The sequence below is a fragment of the Rousettus aegyptiacus genome, unplaced genomic scaffold, assembly GCF_014176215.1.
Source record: "Rousettus aegyptiacus isolate mRouAeg1 unplaced genomic scaffold, mRouAeg1.p scaffold_m13_p_13, whole genome shotgun sequence".
NCBI classification, from domain to species: domain Eukaryota; kingdom Metazoa; phylum Chordata; class Mammalia; order Chiroptera; family Pteropodidae; genus Rousettus; species Rousettus aegyptiacus.
In genome coordinates, this window is record NW_023416288.1 from 20,386,313 (window position 1) to 20,407,987 (window position 21,675).

The 21,675-nt window shown below is 49.9% G+C and overlaps 2 protein-coding genes and 1 long non-coding RNA gene across 3 annotated transcripts in view; 1 reads left to right on the plus strand and 2 right to left on the minus strand.

Annotated features, from left to right (window-relative positions):
- The window catches only part of LOC107504476, a 52,594-nt gene extending 45,196 nt beyond the window's left edge, over positions 1-7,398 (minus strand). Inside the window, exon 1 of the long non-coding RNA XR_001595492.2 lies at positions 7,211-7,398. This is a non-coding gene — a long non-coding RNA (uncharacterized LOC107504476). The remainder of the gene's footprint in view (positions 1-7,210) is intronic.
- Positions 918-5,973, plus strand: DLX6 (distal-less homeobox 6). Its single transcript, XM_016133695.2, has 3 exons — positions 918-1,731; positions 2,991-3,184; positions 5,087-5,973. Exons 1-3 carry the CDS (start codon positions 1,290-1,292, stop codon positions 5,336-5,338), a joined length of 888 nt encoding a protein of 295 aa, XP_015989181.2. The 5' UTR covers positions 918-1,289; the 3' UTR covers positions 5,339-5,973.
- Positions 7,399-15,877: 8,479 nt separating the features above from the next.
- Positions 15,878-20,448, minus strand: DLX5 (distal-less homeobox 5). Its single transcript, XM_016133701.2, has 3 exons — positions 19,763-20,448; positions 17,669-17,853; positions 15,878-16,562 (listed from the first exon to the last, which is right to left on the minus strand). Exons 1-3 carry the CDS (start codon positions 20,115-20,117, stop codon positions 16,233-16,235), a joined length of 870 nt encoding a protein of 289 aa, XP_015989187.1. The 5' UTR covers positions 20,118-20,448; the 3' UTR covers positions 15,878-16,232.
- Between the last annotated feature and the right edge of the window lie 1,227 nt (positions 20,449-21,675).

The window sequence follows — 21,675 nt, forward strand, 5'->3', positions numbered from 1 at the left end:
CTCTATTTTTATCATTAACAATGTTGACAATAAAATAAAATCAATTGGAATTGTAATCGAGAGACAAATTTAGGACGAAGGCACTTTTACTTGGGTAGTTTATATTGTAATCAAGATTTGCCAAACCACTAACCGCATGTATCATTTGCATATATTTGAAAGCATTACAGTAGCTTCTGTTTTCAGTAGGAAAAAATGCATTACTGTCAGTCCTCCAACGATTCACTTTCAGAACAGGCTGCTGCGTTCTGCGTGTGGGGGGGTTTATTTCTCCCTCTTTTTGTTCAATATATAGAAAATACAGCCCGAAAAGGCAGGAACCTCGCCAGAACAGGGTTTGATTTTTATTTCTTTACCACCACCACCCCACTGGGTGGGGCCCAGGTGTGGGGGTTCTTCTTCCCTCTGTGGTTTCAATAAAGTACGCCTAGAAAAATCCATGGTGACAGGGCACTCCCGTGGGACTGTAGTGGGGCTGGGCGCGGGGGGAGGAGGTCAAGGAGGGGGGGCTCGCTTTAAATGCAGAGGGCACTGCTTCTGAGCACAGGCAGCCTACTAGGGTGCTATGGGACTGAGAGAGCAGCCCCCGGCCAGGCTGTTCCAGGGCTGCGGTATTGGGAACTGAGACTCCGGGTTTGGGGGCGCGAGCTGCGGCGGGAGGCCTCGGCGGCCTGCCGGGCGGAGGCACCTCCCTCCCCGGAGGCCCTGTGCGCGGAGACGAGCAGCCCCCGGCTGCAGCTCAGAGCTGGGATTGGAGTTGCCGGAGGTAGGCGAAGAACTCTGCGAGCGCCGCACACACCAGTAGAAGCCGTGCGCCTGTGACGTCAGGGGGCGACTGACCAATGGAGAGGCGCTGCCCTTTGGAGACAAACCATTCGACTCGTGGCGTCTGCATCAAGTCTGAAAGCAGACGCGCAACTTTCGCAGAATCCACCTTAAAATCTCTGCCTTAAACTGCACCAGCCCCCAAAAAATCCAAGGGGGGAAACGAAGGGGGGGAGAGCAGATTCCCCCTCCCCCCTCCTCTCCCATCCCTCCCCCTTCCTCCTCCCTTTGAGTTAACAAGGCCCCGCTCACTGTATCTCTTTATATTAAAAATATATATATTAGAGAAGAGCGAGGGAGAGGGAGAACCACCTCCGCCCCCTCTTATTTTTAAATTTTTTATTTTTTATTTTTGCAAGGATCCCAAGAGCTAAGGTGGCTGCAGAGGGGAGAGCGGCGCGAGCCAAGTGGGGGGAGGGTGGAGGAAACCCAGGAGAAGGCTTTCTCCAGCCCCCAAAGTTTTGATGATGACCATGACTACGATGGCTGACGGCTTGGAAGGCCAGGACTCGTCCAAATCCGCCTTCATGGAGTTCGGGCAACAACAGCAGCAGCAACAGCAGCAGCAGCAGCAGCAGCAGCAGCAGCAGCAGCAACAGCAGCAGCCGCCGCCGCCGCCGCCGCCGCCGCAGCCGCACTCGCAGCAGAGCTCCCCGGCCATGGCAGGCGCGCACTACCCTCTGCACTGCCTGCACTCGGCGGCGGCGGCGGCGGCGGCAGCCGGCTCGCACCACCACCACCACCAGCACCACCACCACGGCTCGCCCTACGCGTCGGGCGGCGGCAACTCCTACAACCACCGCTCGCTCGCCGCCTACCCCTACATGAGCCACTCGCAGCACAGCCCTTACCTCCAGTCCTACCACAACAGCAGCGCGGCCACCCAGACTCGAGGAGACGACACAGGTGAGAGGCCGCCGGGGCAGCTCGCTTCTCCCTCCTCCCGCCTCCCGGCCGCCCCCCACCCCGCCCGCCCTGTGCACTTCCTCAACGCCCGGGCCTCCGCCGGCCCCCTCCCCCAGGCGGCCCGGCGCGCCCCCGGCCAGGCCTCTTGCGCGCCCGCTCGCCTGGCGCCTGCCTGCCGGCCTCGCCCAGCCGGGCTCCTTCGCGCAGCCGCGGACCCTCGGCTTCCCCGCGGCGCGGCCCGCCTTGCTCGCCAGTCTCCCGCGCGCTGCACGGGCCGCGCCTCTTGCTCCGCGCAGGCGTTGCTCAATGAGTTGGCCGGCGCTGCGCTCTCCAGCCCGCTGGGTCTGTGCGCCCTTTGCCTCCCTCCTCTCCTGCCGGCTGTGACCCGCGTTTGGCAGCACTGGGGACATTTCTGGGCCGGAACTGGAGAGAGTGTTTTGCTCCCCAGTCATATCCCGGCAGCCAGTGGCCTACTTTGCATGGGGGCGCCCAGTGCGCTTCGGTGACCTGGAGGGAAGGTGGCGTGGCCTCTGGCTCTGCTTAAGCTAGTGACAGTTGGAATCTTTCCCGCAGGCTTTGAGGTGTCCCCCACCCCCCACCCCTGACCGGGTCCCCTCCCTCTGGGTTTTCGATACAATGTTGGCTGCTCCTTTGTTCGAGGAAGCGAAGCAAAGGGCCTCGGGCTGATGGTTCTCAGCACACGAGGGGGACAAAGTTGCCGCGTGTGGCTCAGCCTGCTCCGGACCTGGTCTGTGCGGCCGGTGGTGGTTTTTTTTTTTTTTTGGGGGGGGGGTGGTCCCTTTCGGCAGAATCATTTCGAACACGCTAAGGGATCTTGATGCAACGGGCTTGGAGCCAGTGACATCAAATCAACGGGCCACATAAACACCAAGGTGGCTCAAACACAGCTTAAGGCACTGTAAGGCCAGAACAGGGGGCCGCACTCAGGGAGAGAGCAGCCTCAGCCTCCCTGCGGCGGCGCCTCCGCCGCGGCAGAGAGGCTGTTTGCCTGAGTACTGAGGGCGCTCCCTCGGTCCAGCCACCCGGCATTGTTAGCGCCGGAGCCAGGGTCTGGGAAAAGCTTTCACAGCCGCTGGGAGCACCCGGGCACCATGAACCTAGAGAGATCAGGGTGGCATGGGGACGCTTCGAAGAAAACCTTATTAATCATTGGGGAAACCCAGCGCAGGCCAGGCCAAGCTCAGGGAGACTGCCATAGTAGCCTCGGGTGACCGCTCCTTTGTATCTTTTGCTTGCAGATCAACAAAAAACCACAGTGATTGAAAACGGGGAAATCAGATTCAATGGAAAAGGGAAAAAGATCCGGAAGCCTCGGACCATTTATTCCAGCCTGCAGCTCCAGGCTTTAAACCATCGCTTTCAGCAGACTCAGTACCTGGCTCTTCCTGAGAGAGCTGAACTGGCAGCTTCCTTAGGACTGACACAAACACAGGTAAATCCCGAGAAGCCCGAATATCCCTGAAATGCTGACCCTGATTACAGATCGGGCAGGGAGCACATCAGGAGGAATTTTTGGCCTAGTCAACCAAGGATGGAAGGAGATTAATGACAAATGCCTTTGCACCAGTTACGCACTTTCCCAGGACAACACAGTTTGGAATAAATGACCTGGTATTGAATACTGGATTGGATTTGCACATCCTCCCAACCCTCGGCGACCCCATCTCAGGCTAGTGTCCTTTGGTAACCAAAGTCATCATTTAATCAAGTCCTATTTCAGAACAGAACAACATGAAAGAGAAAGAGAAAAAGATATTCAGGCCAGGAGGCAGAATAAGACCCACATTTTTTAAGGGATATTTTACGGGGCCTGGGACTTTAATAAGGGTCTCAACTTATTGACATTGAAAGAATTATTAAGCACATGGGGTGGGGGCAGATAGGCATAGCCCCAAAAAATTTTAGTAAAGGGACAAAGGTGCCAACTATTCATCCTAGGATAGGTGAGGTAAGTTTTTCTGAAGATTGCCCTAAGCTCAGTGGTTAAATCATCCTGGGTGACTGGCTGGTGCAGGCTGAGGTACCTCCCTGGTGCACAGGACTTGGGAGCAATGGCAGACTTGGAGATCAAAGAGAAATGCTCCCCAAATTACAGCAGGTGAAGCCTCAGCTAAGTACAGTTGCTGAAGTTCTGCTGGCCTACTAATTTGAAAGACATATGGGGCCTTTCAGCCTTCACAGGAAGGGGCTTAGGCAGGTATATTAAGACCCTGGTCATAAAGCCAGGCTGCAATCACCTGTGGTTTTTGTCCTCCTTGATTAACTTAGCTGCATGGAGTGGTAGGCCTCATGTGAGGTGGGTGATCTTCAGCAAGGGGACTTCAGGTTTTATGGGACTCTTACTGGGGAATGATTGTGTGATGCCTTAGAACAGATGCTCCTAAGCTCTTCTTTTCAGTTTAGCCTACTTTCTCTTGCCATATTGCCACTGGAAATATTTGGGGCTTGATGTAAAGGGATTCCTGCTACTCAGTAACTTGTATTCTTCTCGAAAAATCAGATTCCTATGGCTAAGGAATTTTAAAGGTAAAGGAAGTGTACCATAGAATTTCCTTCTTGAAATATAATAGAGCTGGTATGTTAACTTAGTCCCATCCCACATTCTTGATTCCCATTTAATTTTCAGGAGTCCTTTGATTTTAAGTGACCATGCTAACAATCATGTGATGACTGTTGACCACAATTTGACTAAGCAACATACAAAGTAGGGAATGAGGGGTACAATACCTAATCTCTGCAGGATTATAAGGATATATTTATGTAGGAAGAAAGATACCCCATGTACAGTCTATGGCATGTGCATTTTTGCAGGGAGATATTCAAGGCATTTGGTTATAAATTGAACAGGTTTTAATCTGTTCAAAGTCATTTGCTCACTGTACAGGGTTAATAAATATTTTTTAAAAAGACTATCAGAGGAAGTACATGCAGTTGACTTTGATCCAAAGTTCTCAGTTTAAAAATCCTTCTTTAGACTTTGAACCTGACTATCTCATTCACCTTTATTCTTATTTTTATTTATGCTGCTGTTTCAAATCTAAGTTTGCATCCAGCTAAAGAGTTACAATGTCTTAGGCATCCAGACAAGACACCTAGTAAATGGGGTGCCGGGGGAGAAGGAGTAGGATAGAAAGAGGTGGAGGAAAGTGGGGACGAGGGCTTGCCATTTGTGGGGCTGATATTATTATTATTATTATTATTATTATTATTATTATTATCGTCGTCGTCATCATCATCATCATCATCATCTAAATTACTGTTTCCAAAATGTAAACTTAAGGTACCAGATGGACGTGTTTTTGGGCCTACTGATCGCTGTTGCGTTTTGTTCCAGGTGAAGATATGGTTTCAGAACAAACGCTCTAAGTTTAAGAAACTGCTGAAGCAGGGCAGTAACCCGCATGAAAGTGACCCTCTCCCGGGCTCAGCGGCCCTGTCGCCGCGCTCGCCGGCGCTGCCTCCAGTGTGGGACGTTTCTGCCTCCGCTAAGGGCGTCAGTATGCCCCCCAACAGCTACATGCCCGGCTATTCGCATTGGTATTCCTCGCCACATCAGGACACGATGCAGAGACCACAGATGATGTGAGTTGTCCGAGGGAAATCGATACCCTAGGGAAACGTCTGAACAAGGCAAGGAGGATCCGGGACCTGCTTGCAGCTGCCAAGCCGAGCCCAAGGAGCAGGCTCGGGAGAACTCTTATGTGTGGCCAGACCGTCTGGACACTCTCTTTCCCTCCCCCTAACCCTCTCCCTCTGGCTCTTTCTCTGTCTCTCCCCTTTCCCCCCCCCCTCCTCCCTTCTTTACCACCTTTCTTTTCTTTCTTTTCTTTTTTCCTTTCTTTCCTCATCTGCCTTTTCCCTTGAGCAGCCTCCTAATTGATCTTCATCTTAGGGAGGGGCAGGGGAGAGAAAAAGGGAGGAGAGGCTGGTTACTATGCCAGCGCCCCTGAAACCCCTCACTGTAAGGATATTTTCCCTTTTCCCTTGGGATCCAGGCTCTGAGCCTCTTCTTCTCTTTGGGAGTATCCATCAGAACAACTTTTTTCACAGACATTTTCCCCCCACCAGAAGAATCTGTGCAAACATGGCAGCGTTTTTACTTGTTTAATGAGCTTAAGACATTACATGATGAAAGAGAAGCATTTCAGACTCCTGCATTTTTATTTACAAATCCCAGACTGATTAAAAAAAGAAAAAGAAAAAGAAGAAGAAGAAGAAGGAAGGAAGGAAGGAAGGAAGGAAGGAAGGAAGGAAGGAAGGAGAGAAAAGAAAGAGAAAAAGAAAAACCCTTACAGAACAGCCATTCTCTGAAGAAAAAGAAAAAATTGGCTGTAAAATTAGAACGTTGCCACAAAGGGAACGCTGCATGTTTTATCAAAATGCAATGAGCAAGAATGATGATTTCAAAGCAAAACAAAACAAAACCACTCTTTCCCCACCCCACTCCCAAACCTTGAACTGGAATCAGGAAAGACAGAGGAAACAACCAAAATCATGGTTCTATTGCTTTGATACCTTTACTAGGTGAATTGATGGCATTCACTAAGCTAATAGAGACGTTTATATCAAGAAACATTTCTGTATATATTGTTGAATTTTAGTTGTACATATACTTTGTATGTTTTTGTCTTCTTTCATATATGGAGTAAAAGCCACAAAACGCTAGGAGTGTCCTGTATATTTCTATGTGTCTCTACCTCATCACCCCTCTCTCCCTCCCTCCAAGTATATTTTCTATCATTCTTAAAAGAATTCCCATTTCCTAATATGGGAAGCCCTATATATAAACGTCAAGTGCCTGCAGAGATGTCAGTTTGCAGCACTAGCCTTTGTCTTAAGTACTTTAACATTAACTAGGGATGTTTTCTCAAGTTCCTTTATCTATTATATTTTATTGTAATTTCTACATATTTATCTATTTTGTTTTTTAAAAAATTAGATTGATCTATCCCCTGATAACCTCTAGACATTCATTAGTTCCAATGCTAAAATTTAGTGTTCTCTTTTCCCTTTCCTCAGCCAAAGGAATACAGCTGTATTTGATATCTTTGTTTAGAAGCAGTTTTTAACAAAAGAGAGAGAGAGAGAGAGAGAGAGAGGAAAGTAAGGGAAAAAAAACAAAGTAAATGCACAATTATGATTATTTAATGTTTGCAACCCTTTGCAAGCTAGCTAGGTAGGAAAATGCACGCTCCTAGATGAAATACATCCTCCGATCTTGTGGAAAGCATAGAAATAATGGAAATGAAAAGTCCTTTCGTCATACAAGCAGGAAGCCCCATACTGCGAGAATTAATGGCTACAGACCTGGGCATCCTTCAAATTATGAACCTTGAAACCACTGAGCCATTTATCAGAAGTCAATAGAGATACTCAGAGTGCTCCATATAATGACAGCGACATACAGTCGTGCAAAAGGACAGTCACTATAATTAGACACAAAGCAAAGACTACTTACCAATATACCCGTTCCTTTTTTTGTTGAGCAACTTCCACGCTCAGTCAGTCTTCAGAATGGTTTAAAACCGATCAGTCTTGTCATTTTCTAGCATTCGCATTGTTACATTAGGAAAAATGTTTTCTTTTCTTTTTTCCCCCTTCCTACTGTGAAACTTTGGGTTCGGAGCTCCCCAGGATCAATTCTGAACAAAGCCTCCAGCTGCAGTGCCATCCAATTTGAAGCAGACATTGGGGACAATTTAAGGTTTTTATCCACAAGAAGGTTTTTTTCCATTCTCTTAAATGCAGCCATAATTAGAGTAATTTTTCATGTAGCCCGCTGATTACAGCGTTTTTACCGTCAAAGATAATTACCTGTAATTTTCTTCCACTTTTAATACTAAAAAGCCATCTTTATTTAGATTCAGGAACAGGAAAGGCGAAACAAAAGAGGGAAATTATTCTGTTATTCATACACAAATTGCAGAGACGTAGGACCTAAAATTGAAAATTAACCAAAATTATAATGCTGAAAAGAATGGAAGAGGCTGCAGAAGTACAGCTGGTAGTGGGGCTTTGCTGAATTATTCAAATTACGTTGGAGAAAAAGCTACCCTATATCGAAACCAACACTAATTTTTCTTAAAAAAAAAAAAAAAAAATCCACCAGACACATGCCAAACCACTGTGAGTGCATGGAATTCTGAAACCCAGCAAATGCATTTTAACACATTGGTGTTGCGAGGATGCGCCTGTATTAAGTCTCTCTAACTCTTAATATGAGTTTAATTAAACAAGAAATTCTGACATGGGGTCCTCCCCAGAACTCTCTTTGGAACTGGGCTACCTCTGGGTTCTCTGAACTTCAAGGGTTAATATTTTCGCTCTTTTGAATGTATTGACCCCATAGTAAACTGATTCCCGAGAGAGGGATTGGTAGGAGGGGCGTGGGCGAAAGGCCTCGCCCAGTTGCGGTGCCTACTACGCCTCCTTAAGTTCGCACTTCTCTAGAGTCCGAGTTCTAGAGCCTCGTCCTGACCATATTCCCCATGTAAAAAGAGGAAAAAAGAACATAGCTGCGGGTAATGAGTGTGAAGGAGAAAATTTCTCCTCGTCGCCAATAAGCATCCCATTATCTTTTGACACAATTTAGTCCTAAGGTCCCTGCTGCTGGAGAAGGCCTTTCTGCCCTGGGGTGAGGGAGCCAAAGATTTCTCAGGCTCCTGCACTTAACATCTCTAGCTGTTTCCAGCGTCTACAGGGTCAGGAAACAGCGTCATCTATAGATAGAATAGCACCGCTTCCTACCGGAGTCTTCCTCGATGCGTTCCTAAATCAGACTGGTTTCTGGGCTCCGTAGTTCGGTTCTGCCTCTCAGCCAATCATGCCCCTCCAACCCCGAGGTCGCAGCATTTGGGCCCCGCCGGCAGTAGCTCTACCAGCAGCATCCCGCCCCTCCCCCCCCATCCCAGCTTGAGGCAAAGGCCCTGCAAAGCAGCCCTGAAGGGTCTCAGAGGCTAGTTATTCCTGAAACTTTCTTCCAAGTGGAGAAAGATGTTGAAAGGGCTGCACAGTCCAGAGATTCAGACTACACCTGCCGTTGCAAATGTCCGCATATTTGTGATAGTAAAGGAGCACTATCTCAAGCTCCGTTTGCTCTCTCAACGCCCCCAAATTTAAAATTATCGCCACATGTAAAGATCCCCATGAATTCGCTTAGGACGAGCTCTGAATAACACTTTTCAAAGAGATTTTAGCTTGAAATCTCCAGCTATCTCCCTCCAAACCTTACGGAAACCTGGTCCTTTTCGCAGTCTCAAGTCACAAGCTGCACCAGATGTACCAACAGCACAGAAAGCAAAAAGACAAACCGAGAGTTCAAGGATCCCCGTTCTCACCCGAATCCTTTTACTCACCAGAACGACAACAACGCTTTTACTGTTAGAGGGGGATAAAAGGTCAGAATTGAAAAATCTATAAAGCAAAGTTGCAGTCCATAATGAATTACAACAACAATACATATAGCTTGGAAAGTGGGAGAAGAGAAATATGAACTGTGCCTTGAAGTATGCAAGAAATAAAAACTTACCCCCAGTGAATATCTCTTAAGCAATGATCAGGGTCTAGAAATCTATACTGAACAGAAGCAGAGGAGAATATTTTTCTGAGTCTCAGGGCAGAAGCTCTTTCTCTATATTCTTGGTTGAGTGAGCACATCCAGGTGTGAAATTGTTTGCACACCCCAGCACCTCTTATATTGCCAGCAAAATTAGCTGTTATTACTGTCACTGTTTAGTGATGGTTAGCGTGATACAAAAAAAAAAAAAACTGCTGTAATCAAGACCTGGCGCATCTTTGCAAATTACAGATAATTGTAAACGTCCAGATTATGATAATAGCATCCTAATCCAGCCTGCAATATAATTATTACAGTGTTACATCTGAAACTGTCCAGTAGGGCTAATTCAGCCATTATTTAGACCCTATTTTTGCACTGCAAATGGTTTGCTGAGTTGAAAATGTACAATTGTAATTTCACAGGGCACTCAATGAGTAATGGTATAGGAAGAGGAAAATACAAAAGTGAAATGTGAACAGTAGCGATCAAATCAAACCCTGAAGGACAAAAGACTGTTTGATTCATAGAGAAAAAGAAGAGCGCGGGAATTAGGAAAATAGCAAATCAGTGGTCTGAAGCTTTACGTGTCCAAATCTTCAATATGTATAGGGCTGGTATGTTTGCAAGGGCTGCTGCATCTGCTGTTGCCTGGAGTCTGAAATAATGTTTTTCTTCTTCTTTTTTTTAACCTGTCTCTTTCTCTTTCTCTCTCTCTCAATCTCTCTCTCTCTCTCTCTCTCTCTCTCTCTCTCTCTCTCCACCCCCCCTGCAAAGGATTTTCCTGCTTAAAAAAAAAAAGTATGCCTCCCCCAAGCCAAGAACACTTGTCAGTTTCACCATTGTTTCCACCAAGGCTGCCTCAGAGTGTGCCAGTCACTTGTTTATGAACATTTTCTTAAATGAATTTGCAATCTCTCTTGTCATTAGCTCAAAATGCCCTGGGTACATGTAAGTGTTCCTGAGCTCCATCTCCATTCTCTTTCACAGGGAACAAGTCATTGAGAGTCCTAAAGGATATTAGCAGAAAATATATTAATTACTGCTAATTAAATAAAACGGCTGAGAAGCTGTCTCCTCCACTCCGCTTGGCTGGCTATTGGCTTTAATCCTGTCATTAACTTTTATTAATTAATGGCTCCATATAAACCAGTCCAGCTGCTTCTTTTGCTACAAGTCACTGATGTGCTTCTTTCTGAATTCTACAAAGTCTAGTATTTTTGGTAAAGGACTGTCTCTATCCTCAGAAATGGCTGTGAAAGACCAAGGTCAATCTCCTTGCAATATGAAAGGACCAAAGAGAGAGGGAGTTGGAGAGTTAGAGGAAGACAGTCTGGAGAGAGGCTGGGGCACTGTGTGTCCCAGAGTGAAAGCGAACCCCAGGCTTTTGCACCAGGAGGATGAACCCTGCCCTGGCTGAGACTCTTGAGGTCTAGTGCTGGTTCCTGAGGGAGGGAGGATGTCCTGGTCAGGGATACTTAAACTCCTGCTCTCCCCAGGAGCTCAGTTTTCCCACCATGAGCGCAGAGAATTTCCTGAGCATCTTTTCCAGCCTCTAAGACAGTCTATGATGATTCTTCCTCCTCCCACTATCTCACAGACCTGGAAACTGCCCTGCGAGGGTGGCAAGCAGGCTTCCTAGCTCCCGTGAATATAAGGGCAATAATGAAATGTCCCCTGTTTAGTGACCCCTGTTTATAGATGAAAGTTGAGTCCATATCCTGCCTCTTCCCCCACCACTATTCTTCCACCTTGCAAATGGCAAATGGCAGAAATAGTCCTTAGATGACAATAAGCTTCCAGTGGCAGATTTCTGTCTTCTCGCCTTTGCCAGAAACAAAAAAAAAAAAAAAACACCTTTAAAATAAATCATAGCTTGTGAACTGTTTATCACCCTGCACCCCACCCACTTAAAAAAAAATACACTAGATTGTATAGTGGAGATTTGAAAGAGAATCATTACTGAAACTTAGAGGGTGTGCGTGTGTGTGTGTGTGTGTGCTCTCGCGTGCGTGCGTGTGTGCGTGTGTGTGTGTGTGTAGAATGATGTTTTGAAGCCATTTTTTCCCCTTCCTGTGGTGAAAGGTCGTAATGTGTGGTATTTCACGGTTTTATAAAAATCTTGGTTTAGGATGTGGAACAGACTCAATAACACGCGCTTTTGGCAAATAGTCTCCTTCGGATCCCCATAAATCAGAAGTAATACGAAGACCCAGGGAACAAAAGAGCAGAAACATTTAATTGCTACAAAACAGGACTCTCATCTCTTTTAAAGAGAGATTCGTGTAAATTCCCTAGGTTCCTATCTTCACGGTTAGAGCTCGACTATAAAACAGTTATTACATTACAGCTGGCAACCCTGGATGCTTGAAAGGGAAGGCTCTGCCGCGCCACCCCCCCCCCCCGCCCCGTCACTTCCCTCCGCATTAGATACGATATATACTTTCTGCCCTGTGCCACAGGGGAACTTAAAGCTTGTCAGTTGCAAAAGAAACGTGAATGGGGGGAGTAGGGGACAGGGCCGCGTAGAAAAATATTTAGCCAATCCCACATGTGGTACCGCTATCTGGGCTATTTTCGAGGCCCAGAGTTCGCTATGGCTCTGTAAAAAACAAGTATAGTGTGCAAGGACGGCGGGCAACCTGGGAACGCGAGCGGAGGGCGTGAGCAAGCCGCAGCGCCCCCTCCCCAAGCTCCCGGAAGGGGGGCTCCTTTACCCGGACTCTGCAGGAGGGGTGCTTAAGGGTGGAGGGGAGGGGTGACCGCAGTCGTATCCGTCGGCATGGCGCGCTTCCCAGAGATGCGGGAGGGCGTCTGCCCTCAGGGCGTGCCTCCAGGGAGGGCTGGAGAGCTCCGGGTTGGCAAGATCCCAGTGGCCAGTGGGAGGCGCGCGATCCAAGGGTTGCGGAGATGGGGCGGGAATGGGGGTGGTGGTTGAGTAGCCCTAAAGGTCCCTCTCCTCGAATAAAAGGAAGCGCTGAAGCGGGGTGGGGGGGCCAGGGGTAGTGTTCCGGCAGGCATCCCTTGTGCTTGGAGCCGGGGAGCTCAGGAGACAGTCCAGTGATGTCAAGGCCGGAGTAAGCTATAGGGCGCGCCGGGAGGAGGCGAGCACCGCCTGCCTTTGGCGCGCTGTGGGCGACTCCCAGGACGGCGCGGCCAGGACGCCGCGAGTCGTGGGGCGTCCGGTGGGATCAAAGGAGCCAAAGGAGGCCAGCCGGCGCGTCTGGGATTGTGGGATAAGGGGCGGGAGAGAGAGAATTGGCATGGGCGGGGAGATCCTGGCCTGGCCTGTGTCACGAGGAGAGGGTGTGTGCGTGTGTTGGTGTGCGGGTCAGCACGCTCCTGTCCGAGGACGAGACCTGGGTGGATCTGAGTGTGGGTGGACGGGCTCCCTGGTGGGTGCCCCAATGAGAGGAAGAGAGAGAGAGAGCAAGATCAAGGGCAGCGAGGTCTGCGGGTTCCTCTGTGTGTGTCTCAGGCCCTGTGGCTCAGCACTGGAGCCGCCTGGCACCCACAGGAATGCGGCTTCTCTCGGCTGCCCAGGCCGCCCCCTGTTCCACAAGGAGGTGGCCGCCAGGAAAAAGGGGGGGGGGAGGAAGGGCAGAAATCCGCCTAGCCCAACACGAGCCTCAAACAAAGGCCAATTTATCTGATCTTTTACAGGAGGGCCCAGGAGGCAGGCGGGGCACCGAGGAGTCGCAGTGGCTCTGCCAGCATGTCCTGGCCCTCCTGGGCTTTGTGAAGAGATCTGAAGATGGGGTCGGGGGGATGTGGAGAGACCCACGGCAAAGGAAATGAACTCTTGGGGTGGGCTTAACATGTTAGGAGCACTAGACTAAGAGCTAAGCAAGTGGGGACCGGAAGCGGCAGGAGGAGGTCGGGGAGACAAGGGTCCGGTAACCCGAGGGTGTGCTAGGGAGTGGTACGTGTTTGTATTAGATATGGGAATAAACAACAGAGAGAAAAAGGGAGGGTAAGAGGGAGGGCAAGGGAGAGGAACATCACACAGATATTTTTAGACTTTGCTGAGGATCTGTTATTTTTACATCCTTGGGCACAGGACTGCAGGGAGTTAAATTCCCCCGGGAGAATCCCCATGGTGCCAGGGAAAACCCGCTACAGACTGGTTTGCTAGAATATTTTTGTCCACGGCTCTCAGACCGAGTTAAAGAAAAAAAAAAAAACCGCGCGAGAGAAGAGGCCATTGCGAGTGGAAGAAGTGAGGTTAGCACCAGGGAAGGAATCCTGAAACCAAGTCTGTGTGCGCGGCGTTCTGCCTGCCCGTGTCTCAGCGAAGCATGAGTGTCCTTAACGATGAGCAGCGTCAAGGTCGGGAGTGGAAGGCTGGTCATTAAAGAAAAGCTTCCCTCTGCTTCCCCAGGAAGAGTCCGGGCTCGCCCTTCCCTCAGCTTGAGCGCGCCGGGTAATTCAGTGTGATAGTGAAGGGGTCCCCCTTTCAAAGCCAGGAATGGAGGTGGGGAAATGACGGGGATGTCTGGGAAAATATCTGCTTTCTCTATGTGCAGAAAGGGAGAGAGTGTGTTCCAAGCCCATTCTTGCCACTCTCAGGGAGCCGGTGGATGGGAAAAGTTAGAGATGCAGTGGGTGCACCCTCTCCAACTTTCCCAAACACGCACCCCAGGGAAGCCCGCGCATGAGAAAGCTGGCGCTTGTACACTGCACGCGCAGCGTTTTTCCCAGCTGAATGCCCCGGATAGAAAGCGCTGGCTTTCGGTGTAATGGAAACTCCCGAAATCCTCACAAGTAAAGAAAAGAAAAGCAGGAAATAGATCCCTCCACTTCTTCCTACTATCCTCCTATTCTCTGTCAGGGCAGAAGAAAAACGGGCTTGGGCTTCGAGTGGCTTTTCTCCCAGCGCATCACCCAGAACTTCCGAGAAAGGAAGGCTGGAGTGAAACGAAGAGGGGAGAAAGCTGCGAGAAGAGAAGGGGCGCTCGGGCTTTAGTGGTGGGGAAGGAGGGGTCCACAGCCCTGGCCGTCGCCCCAGGACCAGGCAGGGTTCGCCTAAAGACCCATCAAACCACTAATCCCTACAAGGGCCAAGCCGTTCCAAATTGCCTGGCTAGAAAGGAAACAGGAAGAGAAAAACAGAATTGAGGAGATGGGGAGGAGAGGAAAGGAGAGAGCGAATGCACAGGTAAATTCCCCTCCGGGCAGACAGCGTGCCTTTTCAGGTCTATTCTCCCAACCCTGGAAGAACCTTCTCAGAAATCCTCAGATGACAGGATGTAATTTTTTATGTTCTAATCTCCAAACGCCACCCCCCCCCCGCCCCGCACCAGAAGACTCTTTTGTCACATTTATTGCTGCCTACTTCCTAGCTGTAAATATATCTTCTGCATCTTGTAATTTCCAACATACATTTTCCCTTGGCCTTCCAAGGAAACAGAGGCAGGCGGACTAAACGACAGTCAAAAAGACGCCTTCAGTTTAGGCCTGGGAGGACAGCTTTAGACCAGGGCTGTAGCTCTGGTCACACTGTTGATGTCTATATGCAGGGCTATAGGGGAGAAGGAAGGGACACAGGCCAAGGTTGCTGCAAACCCTTCTTCCTCTTTGCCTCAAAGAAAGCTTCACAAAGGAGAAATCCCCACAAACAGATTCAATTTCTCATCGTTTGGAACCTGCTCTGCCACTGTTTTATGTAAAAGCAAAGCAAAGAGAGTTCCTTCCTGAAAAAAACCAGAGTGGTAAAGAGGATGGAGAGAAAAGGTTTATATTTAGAAATTATCTCACACAAAATGAAATCAACACAGGGCCACCACAATGCTCTCACTTCTTTCTGCCACCCCACAATTCCCTCTCTTGGGCAGAAAAATTAACGCCCCCCACATGCACTGTTTAGGCTACTGATTTAGTTAGGCCCATTATTGTTCCGGAGTCCCGTGGTCCTTCGCTCTCTTTGAAGGAGCTCAGATAAATTTATTATCATACACCAAGGAGTCCAACGCACTCCTATTTGCCATGCTGCCAACATTTCAGATTTTTAAAAAATGTAATAGGAGAATTGTTTCTTTTCTTTTCTTTTTCTTTTTTTCATTTTCTCATCCCTGGAAGCTCTCTTTGAAGGGACTGTAATTTGTCTAATTGCTCTGGCAAATACAGAGGCTGATGGGGGGGGGGTGCAGTTCTCTACCATAATTGCTTTGAGCTTAAAATTCATAGTGGTTACTAAGGGGTTTCTGCTCCTTTCTTACACACAAGGTGGGAAGGCTGTATTTAGATTCCAGCATCACTTTCTACCTGAAACAATTTGGGGTTAAACTTAAAATTATCTAAATGTCTTTGTGGTTAGGCAAAAAAAAAAAAAAACCCTAAATATTACACGGCAGTACTATAAACAGGCCTCATGTGTATACAGACACATAAAGCACAGCATCCAACATGTACACATGTAGAGTTCTGTATCCATGCAGCTCCCAACTTCTGCTTTCCTTTTTTGCCTTATTGAATCTCTGCAGATCTGTCTTCCTTTAATTGCCTGCATAAAACGTTACTAGCCCATTATAAGGAGCAAGGGCAAAGGAGTATTTTTTAGAAACATTTTGCTTTCATGGTCGAAATAATTTTATTTATCCAGAATATACAGTTTAATTCCTCTATCTACACTTATTTACATGGTTAAAACAACATTGAAAAAAGTCTTTTGAAAAGTTGAGGTCATAGATTTCAAGGCACCATTGATAGTGTCCACAGTTGCGCAAAAAAGTCCGTCTGTAAAAAGGGGGGACGGGGGTCCTTTGAAATGCAATAACTTACATGCAAAAAAAAAAAAAAGCTTTACACATGAATCTTTTTTCATTTCCGTTTTCCAAACTTCCCCATATGAATTCCTTTCTTTATGATTTTCTAAAACAGCAAAACACAGTAGTCCCAAATAAGAGAGCAAGAGAAAGCGGCCGGTCTAATAGAGTGTCCCGGAGGCCAACGCCAGCGGGTGCTGTAAGGAGCCCGGCGGCGGCAGGTGGGAATTGATTGAGCTGGCTGTGCTCGGGTACCAAGAAGCCGAGTTCTCCAGGTAGCTGGATGCAGGGGACTGGTTGGAGGTCGGAGGGTGGGCATGAGGGTGGTGGCTGAGTGAGCGGGAAGAGCCCTGGGGCTCCCACACCGCCGGAGACTGCGGCGAGTTACATGCCATTGGGTCGCTGGAGCTGGGGCTGTGCTCCGGGGGCATCTCCCCGTTTTTCATGATCTTCTTGATCTTGGATCTTTTGTTCTGAAACCAGATTTTCACCTGGGTGAGGGAACAAAGGCACATGTTACCAGTCCACTCGGAGGCCGCCCGCGCCTTCCCCAGGGCGGCGACTGGAGGAATCTTCGACCCCCAGGCGTCTCCGCCTGGCGTCTTCCCGCAGCTCTCGGCCTATAGTCCAGTAGCTGGGCCTGAGGCAAAGCCTGGATCGCCCGCCCCAGAAGGCGCCAAGGCGGAATCCGTGCGCTCCGGCCGCAGCTAGGGCACGACCCGGAGGCTGCTGTTTTAGGCTGGGGGCGGGGAGGAGCACAAGTCCCCCAAGTGCTCCGCTACGTGCGCACACTTGTAGGCCGACAGAGAGCGATGGAACGCGGCGCCGCCAAGGTCTCCAAAACAATGGCCGGAGCCCGGAACGCCAGGGACCTGGAGCCGGCTACGCGCGCGAGTTCATGGAGGTGAAGCAGCCCCCCCACCCCGACCCCCTCCACTCGCTCATCTCCGAGAGAGGTCAGAATCCGCCTGAGGCTCTGGGAGGCGACTTGGAACATTCTTTATTCTTCTATAGGGATTGGAGTAGTAAAGGGAATGGGACCCTCCAGGGAAGAGTTCTCCGTACAACAGCGCCCCCCGCATTGCGCCCCTCAGGTTGCTGCGGCCCAAAACTCCGCAGCTTCAGGGAGTGACCTTTCAGCTTTTCTGGCCCGAGGCAACGTCCTCGGCCTTTGCGCGGCCTGGGACCACCGCAAAGCCGCCGGGCCTCGCTCGCTCCGAGAGGCTCTGCCATTGTGCAGAGCACCAGACAATTTCTTAGGGCTGCGAGAGCGTTCTAGAAAAAAAACCCAACCTTTCTTTTCAGTCTAAAAGTTTGCCCCTCGGCCTCGCAGGCCTGGAGCGGGGGACATCTCGGGATGAGCGAGGTTTCCATCCCGTCGCTACCGTCGCTTGGCGACGACGCCCGCCCTGACTCATAAAGGGAAGGGCGCAAGGTGGGTCTCTTTCAATCTGTCAGTCTGCCTCTGTCTGTCTGCCTATGAGTTAGTTTCTCGCGCATGTTATCGGATGGGCCCCAGCCCGCAGGAACCGAACCGCGTGGCTCAGCTAGGCTTGCAGCCGAGGCAGGGCTCCTGCCCGGCCGCGGCCGGATTTACCTGTGTTTGCGTCAGTCCCAGCGAGGCAGCCAGCTCGGCGCGTTCGGGCAGGGCGAGGTACTGAGTCTTCTGAAACCTTCTCTGTAACGCGGCCAGCTGAAAGCTGGAATAAATAGTCCTGGGTTTACGAACTTTCTTTGGTTTGCCATTCACCATCCTCACCTCGGGCTCGGCCACTTCTTTCTCTAAATAATCAAAACAGACCCGGTTAGAACTTGTCGGCAGACAATGGCTCTTTTGCAGAACCCTCAAATACAGTTCTTGAGTTTATTACCATGCAGGCTTCACTCTGTTTCCCCATGTCACCACCTTTGCTTCACGAGACCCAGAGACATAAGCCCCTCCCCAAAATCATGGAAAGGCCAGGTAGTCAGTCTGATTAATTCCCTTCTCTGTTCATTCAGGTTCTCCAGGACTTGTGCAAAGCGCATCGGACAACACAGCTCCCTTCTCGGTGTCTGGCATTTAGCTCTTGTAGCGGTTTCTGCTTCACTCAGACTTGTTTTTACGCCTGCCCTGTGCTCACCCGCATTTCTGGAGTGATCATGGCCACCCCCTCCCCAGGCTTCAAGGGCCGTGACCCCCATCTGAAGCGTCTGTTTAGACGCCTGCAGAGGCCAGTCCATGGGGAGGGAAGACGCTAACCGAGGTCTCCAAAGTACAAAGGCCCACGAGCAAACTATGTTCCTTCAATTCAGCAGAAAGCGGTTAGGGCTGTCTCAGACAGAGGCCCGATTATGCAGCCCCCATAATCTCCCTGCAGATCTGTGAAGGCACAGATGTGTCTGGTTTCTTCTACAAATAGGCTTAATAAGTTCTTGGCCAAAAGAAAAAAATCTTTCACTTATACACAAAATACAGAAACACTGAAGGGAACGAAGACATCCCACACTCGGCCCTCTTTTAAAGTTTATTTAGCAAGTCACACATTGAAAAGGAATCGGTGGCTGGATGTTTTCGTAGGAAAGGGGCAGCACGTCAGGATGAATTTCTCGAAATCCTGAGTTTGGACGGGAGAGAAAGACTTTCTGAACGCGTGTTTTACGAACATGCCCTGAGGCCACAAGTCCCCTTTCCCACCTTATCAAAAGTGTTCATCTCTGGAAAGGGCGGAGAAGCTCTCCGTGGTGTGTGTGTGTGTGTGTGTGTGTGTGTGTGTGTGTGTGTGTGTGTATGTGTGTGAGAGGCTCCTGAGAGAGGAAGGGTGGAGAATGAGGGCTGTGGTCTGGATTCTGCCAGAGTAGGGGATGCTAATATTAGCAGGATTATTAATGTGCTGGTGGGAAGAGATCAAACCTGACCAGCAAAACCTCTCCAAGGAGACCTCATGCCTCTCTCTTACCGCCCAAGCTCACTAATACTCTTAAACTCTCCAGCTAAGTAAGTTTCTAGGCCGTCGAAAAAGGAGGTAGGGAGGAGGAAGACAAATTTTAGGCACCTATGAAGAAAAAAAAAATCGCTCCGGTAACGTTACCACCCCTCAGCAACCCTCCTACACCTTTAAATGGCTTTTTGTTTTTGTTTTTGCCTTAGATGAACCGCAAGGCTCTCCGTGCGCTCTCCTCCCGCACGCTGCAGCTCCCCAGCCCCCAGCCGCACCCCGCGCTCCCGGCACGGTCAGGACCGGCTTTCTGGCTACTCTCAGACTAATCCTGACAGAGACTCTGAGGCAGCCTTCCACTCCCACTTGCACCAACCGAGCACGTTTACTAAAAATTCCAACTAACCTCCTCTTTATTACGCAAACACCGCTAGGGCTGCTTGATTCTTCTCTCCACCCCTACCCCCTTTCCAGCCAAGCTGGCTCCCTGACCAGACAAGTTGGGAAATCAGAGACTGAGGGCCCTTCCACCAAGGTGCTGGAGGGGAGAGACGCTGGTCTGAACCCCCGAAAGCTTCTTCTAAGAATCCCTAAAATGCTGGCCCTGGAACCTCTCCCGGTTGCAGAGTTCAGGCCCCCACTTCCTTCTGCCGGGTGAGCCCCCACTGCCGTGGATGGCGGGGACGCAATCACCCACCCCACCTCGCTCCTCCGGACCTCTGGCTCCTCCGGTACCTGCCCCCAGTCCCGCATCTGCCCCCACGCCCCCGTACCTGGCTGGCTGGTGGCGCTCGGGACGCGATTGTAGGCGCCGCCGTACTGGTGGTAGGGGCTGGCGTAGCTGTAGTCGGCATAAGCTTTGGCGGGGTAGCTGCCGGCGGAGCCGTTCACGCCGTGGTACTGGTACTGGTAGGGATTGAGCGCTTTGCCATAGGAAGCCGAGGTAGGAGAGCAGTAGCCATGCGGGGCTCCTCCCGTGGGGCTGTAATAGTCGGAATCGGTGGCCGACGACTCGGGCAAAGTTGGCGATTCCTGAGACGGATGGTGCATGGCTGCGGACGTCTGGAACGGAGCTTGAAAGTCGCCGGATCGGATACTGGGGACCCTTCTGTCAAACACTCCTGTCATCGCTCCCGGGCGGCGGCGGCTGTCCTTTGCTGTTGTGGCGGCGGCGGCGGCTGCCGGAGTTGGTTGTGGGGCTGCTCTGGTCTAAGCAGACATGGCTGAGAGAGAGAGGGAGGAGGAGGAAGAGGAGGAGGAGGAGAGAAGGAGGAGGAGGCGGTGGCGGCGAGGTGGAGGCTGGGAGTCGTGGAGGCTCTGTCTCCGGCAGGCTGACTGCTGGCTGAGGCGCAGCACAGCCTTGGTTAAATCCTTAATTGCGCGCTTACGCACAGCGGGGTGGATCGGGTTCCATTGGCCAGGGCCTCGGGAGCAGCAGCAACACCCTAACTCGTCCAACTAGTTTTAACACAACAAAGCATTGCTTAAAAAAAAAAAAAAAAAAAAAGGACGGAGAAAAATGGAGGGAGGGGGGAAGTGCGCGCGCGCCTGTGCGTGTATATGTGTCGTTGCTTGTTGGGGGAGGGGGTCTCAGTCAATCTGTTTTCAGTGAATACCAAAGACATCGCAGAAGCCCCAACCCCAAAGCTCTACAAAGTCTGGAGACAATGTGTTCCAATCAGCAGCCTCGGAAAGTGCACATGCTTTGGGGATGAGGTTGGCGACGGTTTTTCCTTGAAGCCCCGTGGGCTGCGCAAGGGGGGAGCGTGAAATTGAACATTGATACTGAGATAGGGAATCAGGGATGTGGGATGACGGCAAGAAGGAACTGGGAACAATATTTTCAGTGGTGTGCTGGGAGTCAAGTTGTAATTTACATGTGTTGAAAATTTGCAATTTGGGGAAAGACAGACAAATTTGCAGCAAGTATTTCCTCTGCATTAGATGACTATTGCTCAGAGAAGGGCTGGATAAAGATGCTTCAGAATGCCCTCTGTCCATTCGGCTGTTAATGGCAGAGAGTTCCTGCAGCCCTAAATCCCTGCAATGAATGATAAAATGTTACTGTCTTAAGCACATATAACTTAATGATGTCCAAATTGCTGTCCCCAAGAAGAGTGGGCAGCCCCACATTTTGTTCAATTTTATCGTCTGTTTGGATACCATTGGAATAGAGGGTCTGTAACTCTGTGTTCAGTAGTCAAAGATTCCTGCGAAAGTAAATGGTGCATGTATGGTCTGTCATTCCAATGGACCAAAAGAGACTCCCAAAAGACTGGGAAGTAGACAAGGATAAAAGTCCTTTTGGGAAATTGGGTAAAGCCCACGTATTTGCACCTCAGGGCTCTAAGGACATGGCATCCAAGAGCCCTCTTTTCCATTTCCCAGGTCTGGATTCTGTACCTCATGTTCTTTTTACTTTCTGCCTTGAGGACATCTTAGCTCAAATACAAAGGGACAAAAGGCTCAGGAACCGAAGAGTTGGTACTTTTGGTCCAGAGTTTGCTTTCCTGAAGTGTCAGTCTTACTCTAGCGGTAATCCAGCTGGGGGCTTAGAAATTTAACCTAAGTCAACGTACTGCTCCTCATATCCACTCCTCTCAAATCGGTAACTCAAGAGCTGGATCTTGATTTGGGCCCTTCCAGAAATTTCCTCCAGAGTGTCAGAGACCAGGAACCCGGGGGC

What these genes read in the sequence shown, in the direction of transcription:
- DLX6 (XM_016133695.2), top strand. Translation starts at nt 1,290, where the DNA reads ATGATGACCATGACTACGATGGCTGACGGCTTGGAAGGCCAGGACTCG. An exon ending in GACTCGAGGAGACGACACAG is followed by an intron (nt 1,732 to 2,990) that starts GTGAGAGGCCGC and finishes TTTTGCTTGCAG; the next exon opens with ATCAACAAAAAACCACAGTG. An exon ending in TAGGACTGACACAAACACAG is followed by an intron (nt 3,185 to 5,086) that starts GTAAATCCCGAG and finishes GTTTTGTTCCAG; the next exon opens with GTGAAGATATGGTTTCAGAA.
- DLX5 (XM_016133701.2), bottom strand. Translation starts at nt 20,117, where the DNA reads ATGACAGGAGTGTTTGACAGAAGGGTCCCCAGTATCCGATCCGGCGAC. An exon ending in GAGCGCCACCAGCCAGCCAG is followed by an intron (nt 17,854 to 19,762) that starts GTACGGGGGCGT and finishes TTGATTATTTAG; the next exon opens with AGAAAGAAGTGGCCGAGCCC. An exon ending in TGGGACTGACGCAAACACAG is followed by an intron (nt 16,563 to 17,668) that starts GTAAATCCGGCC and finishes TCCCTCACCCAG; the next exon opens with GTGAAAATCTGGTTTCAGAA.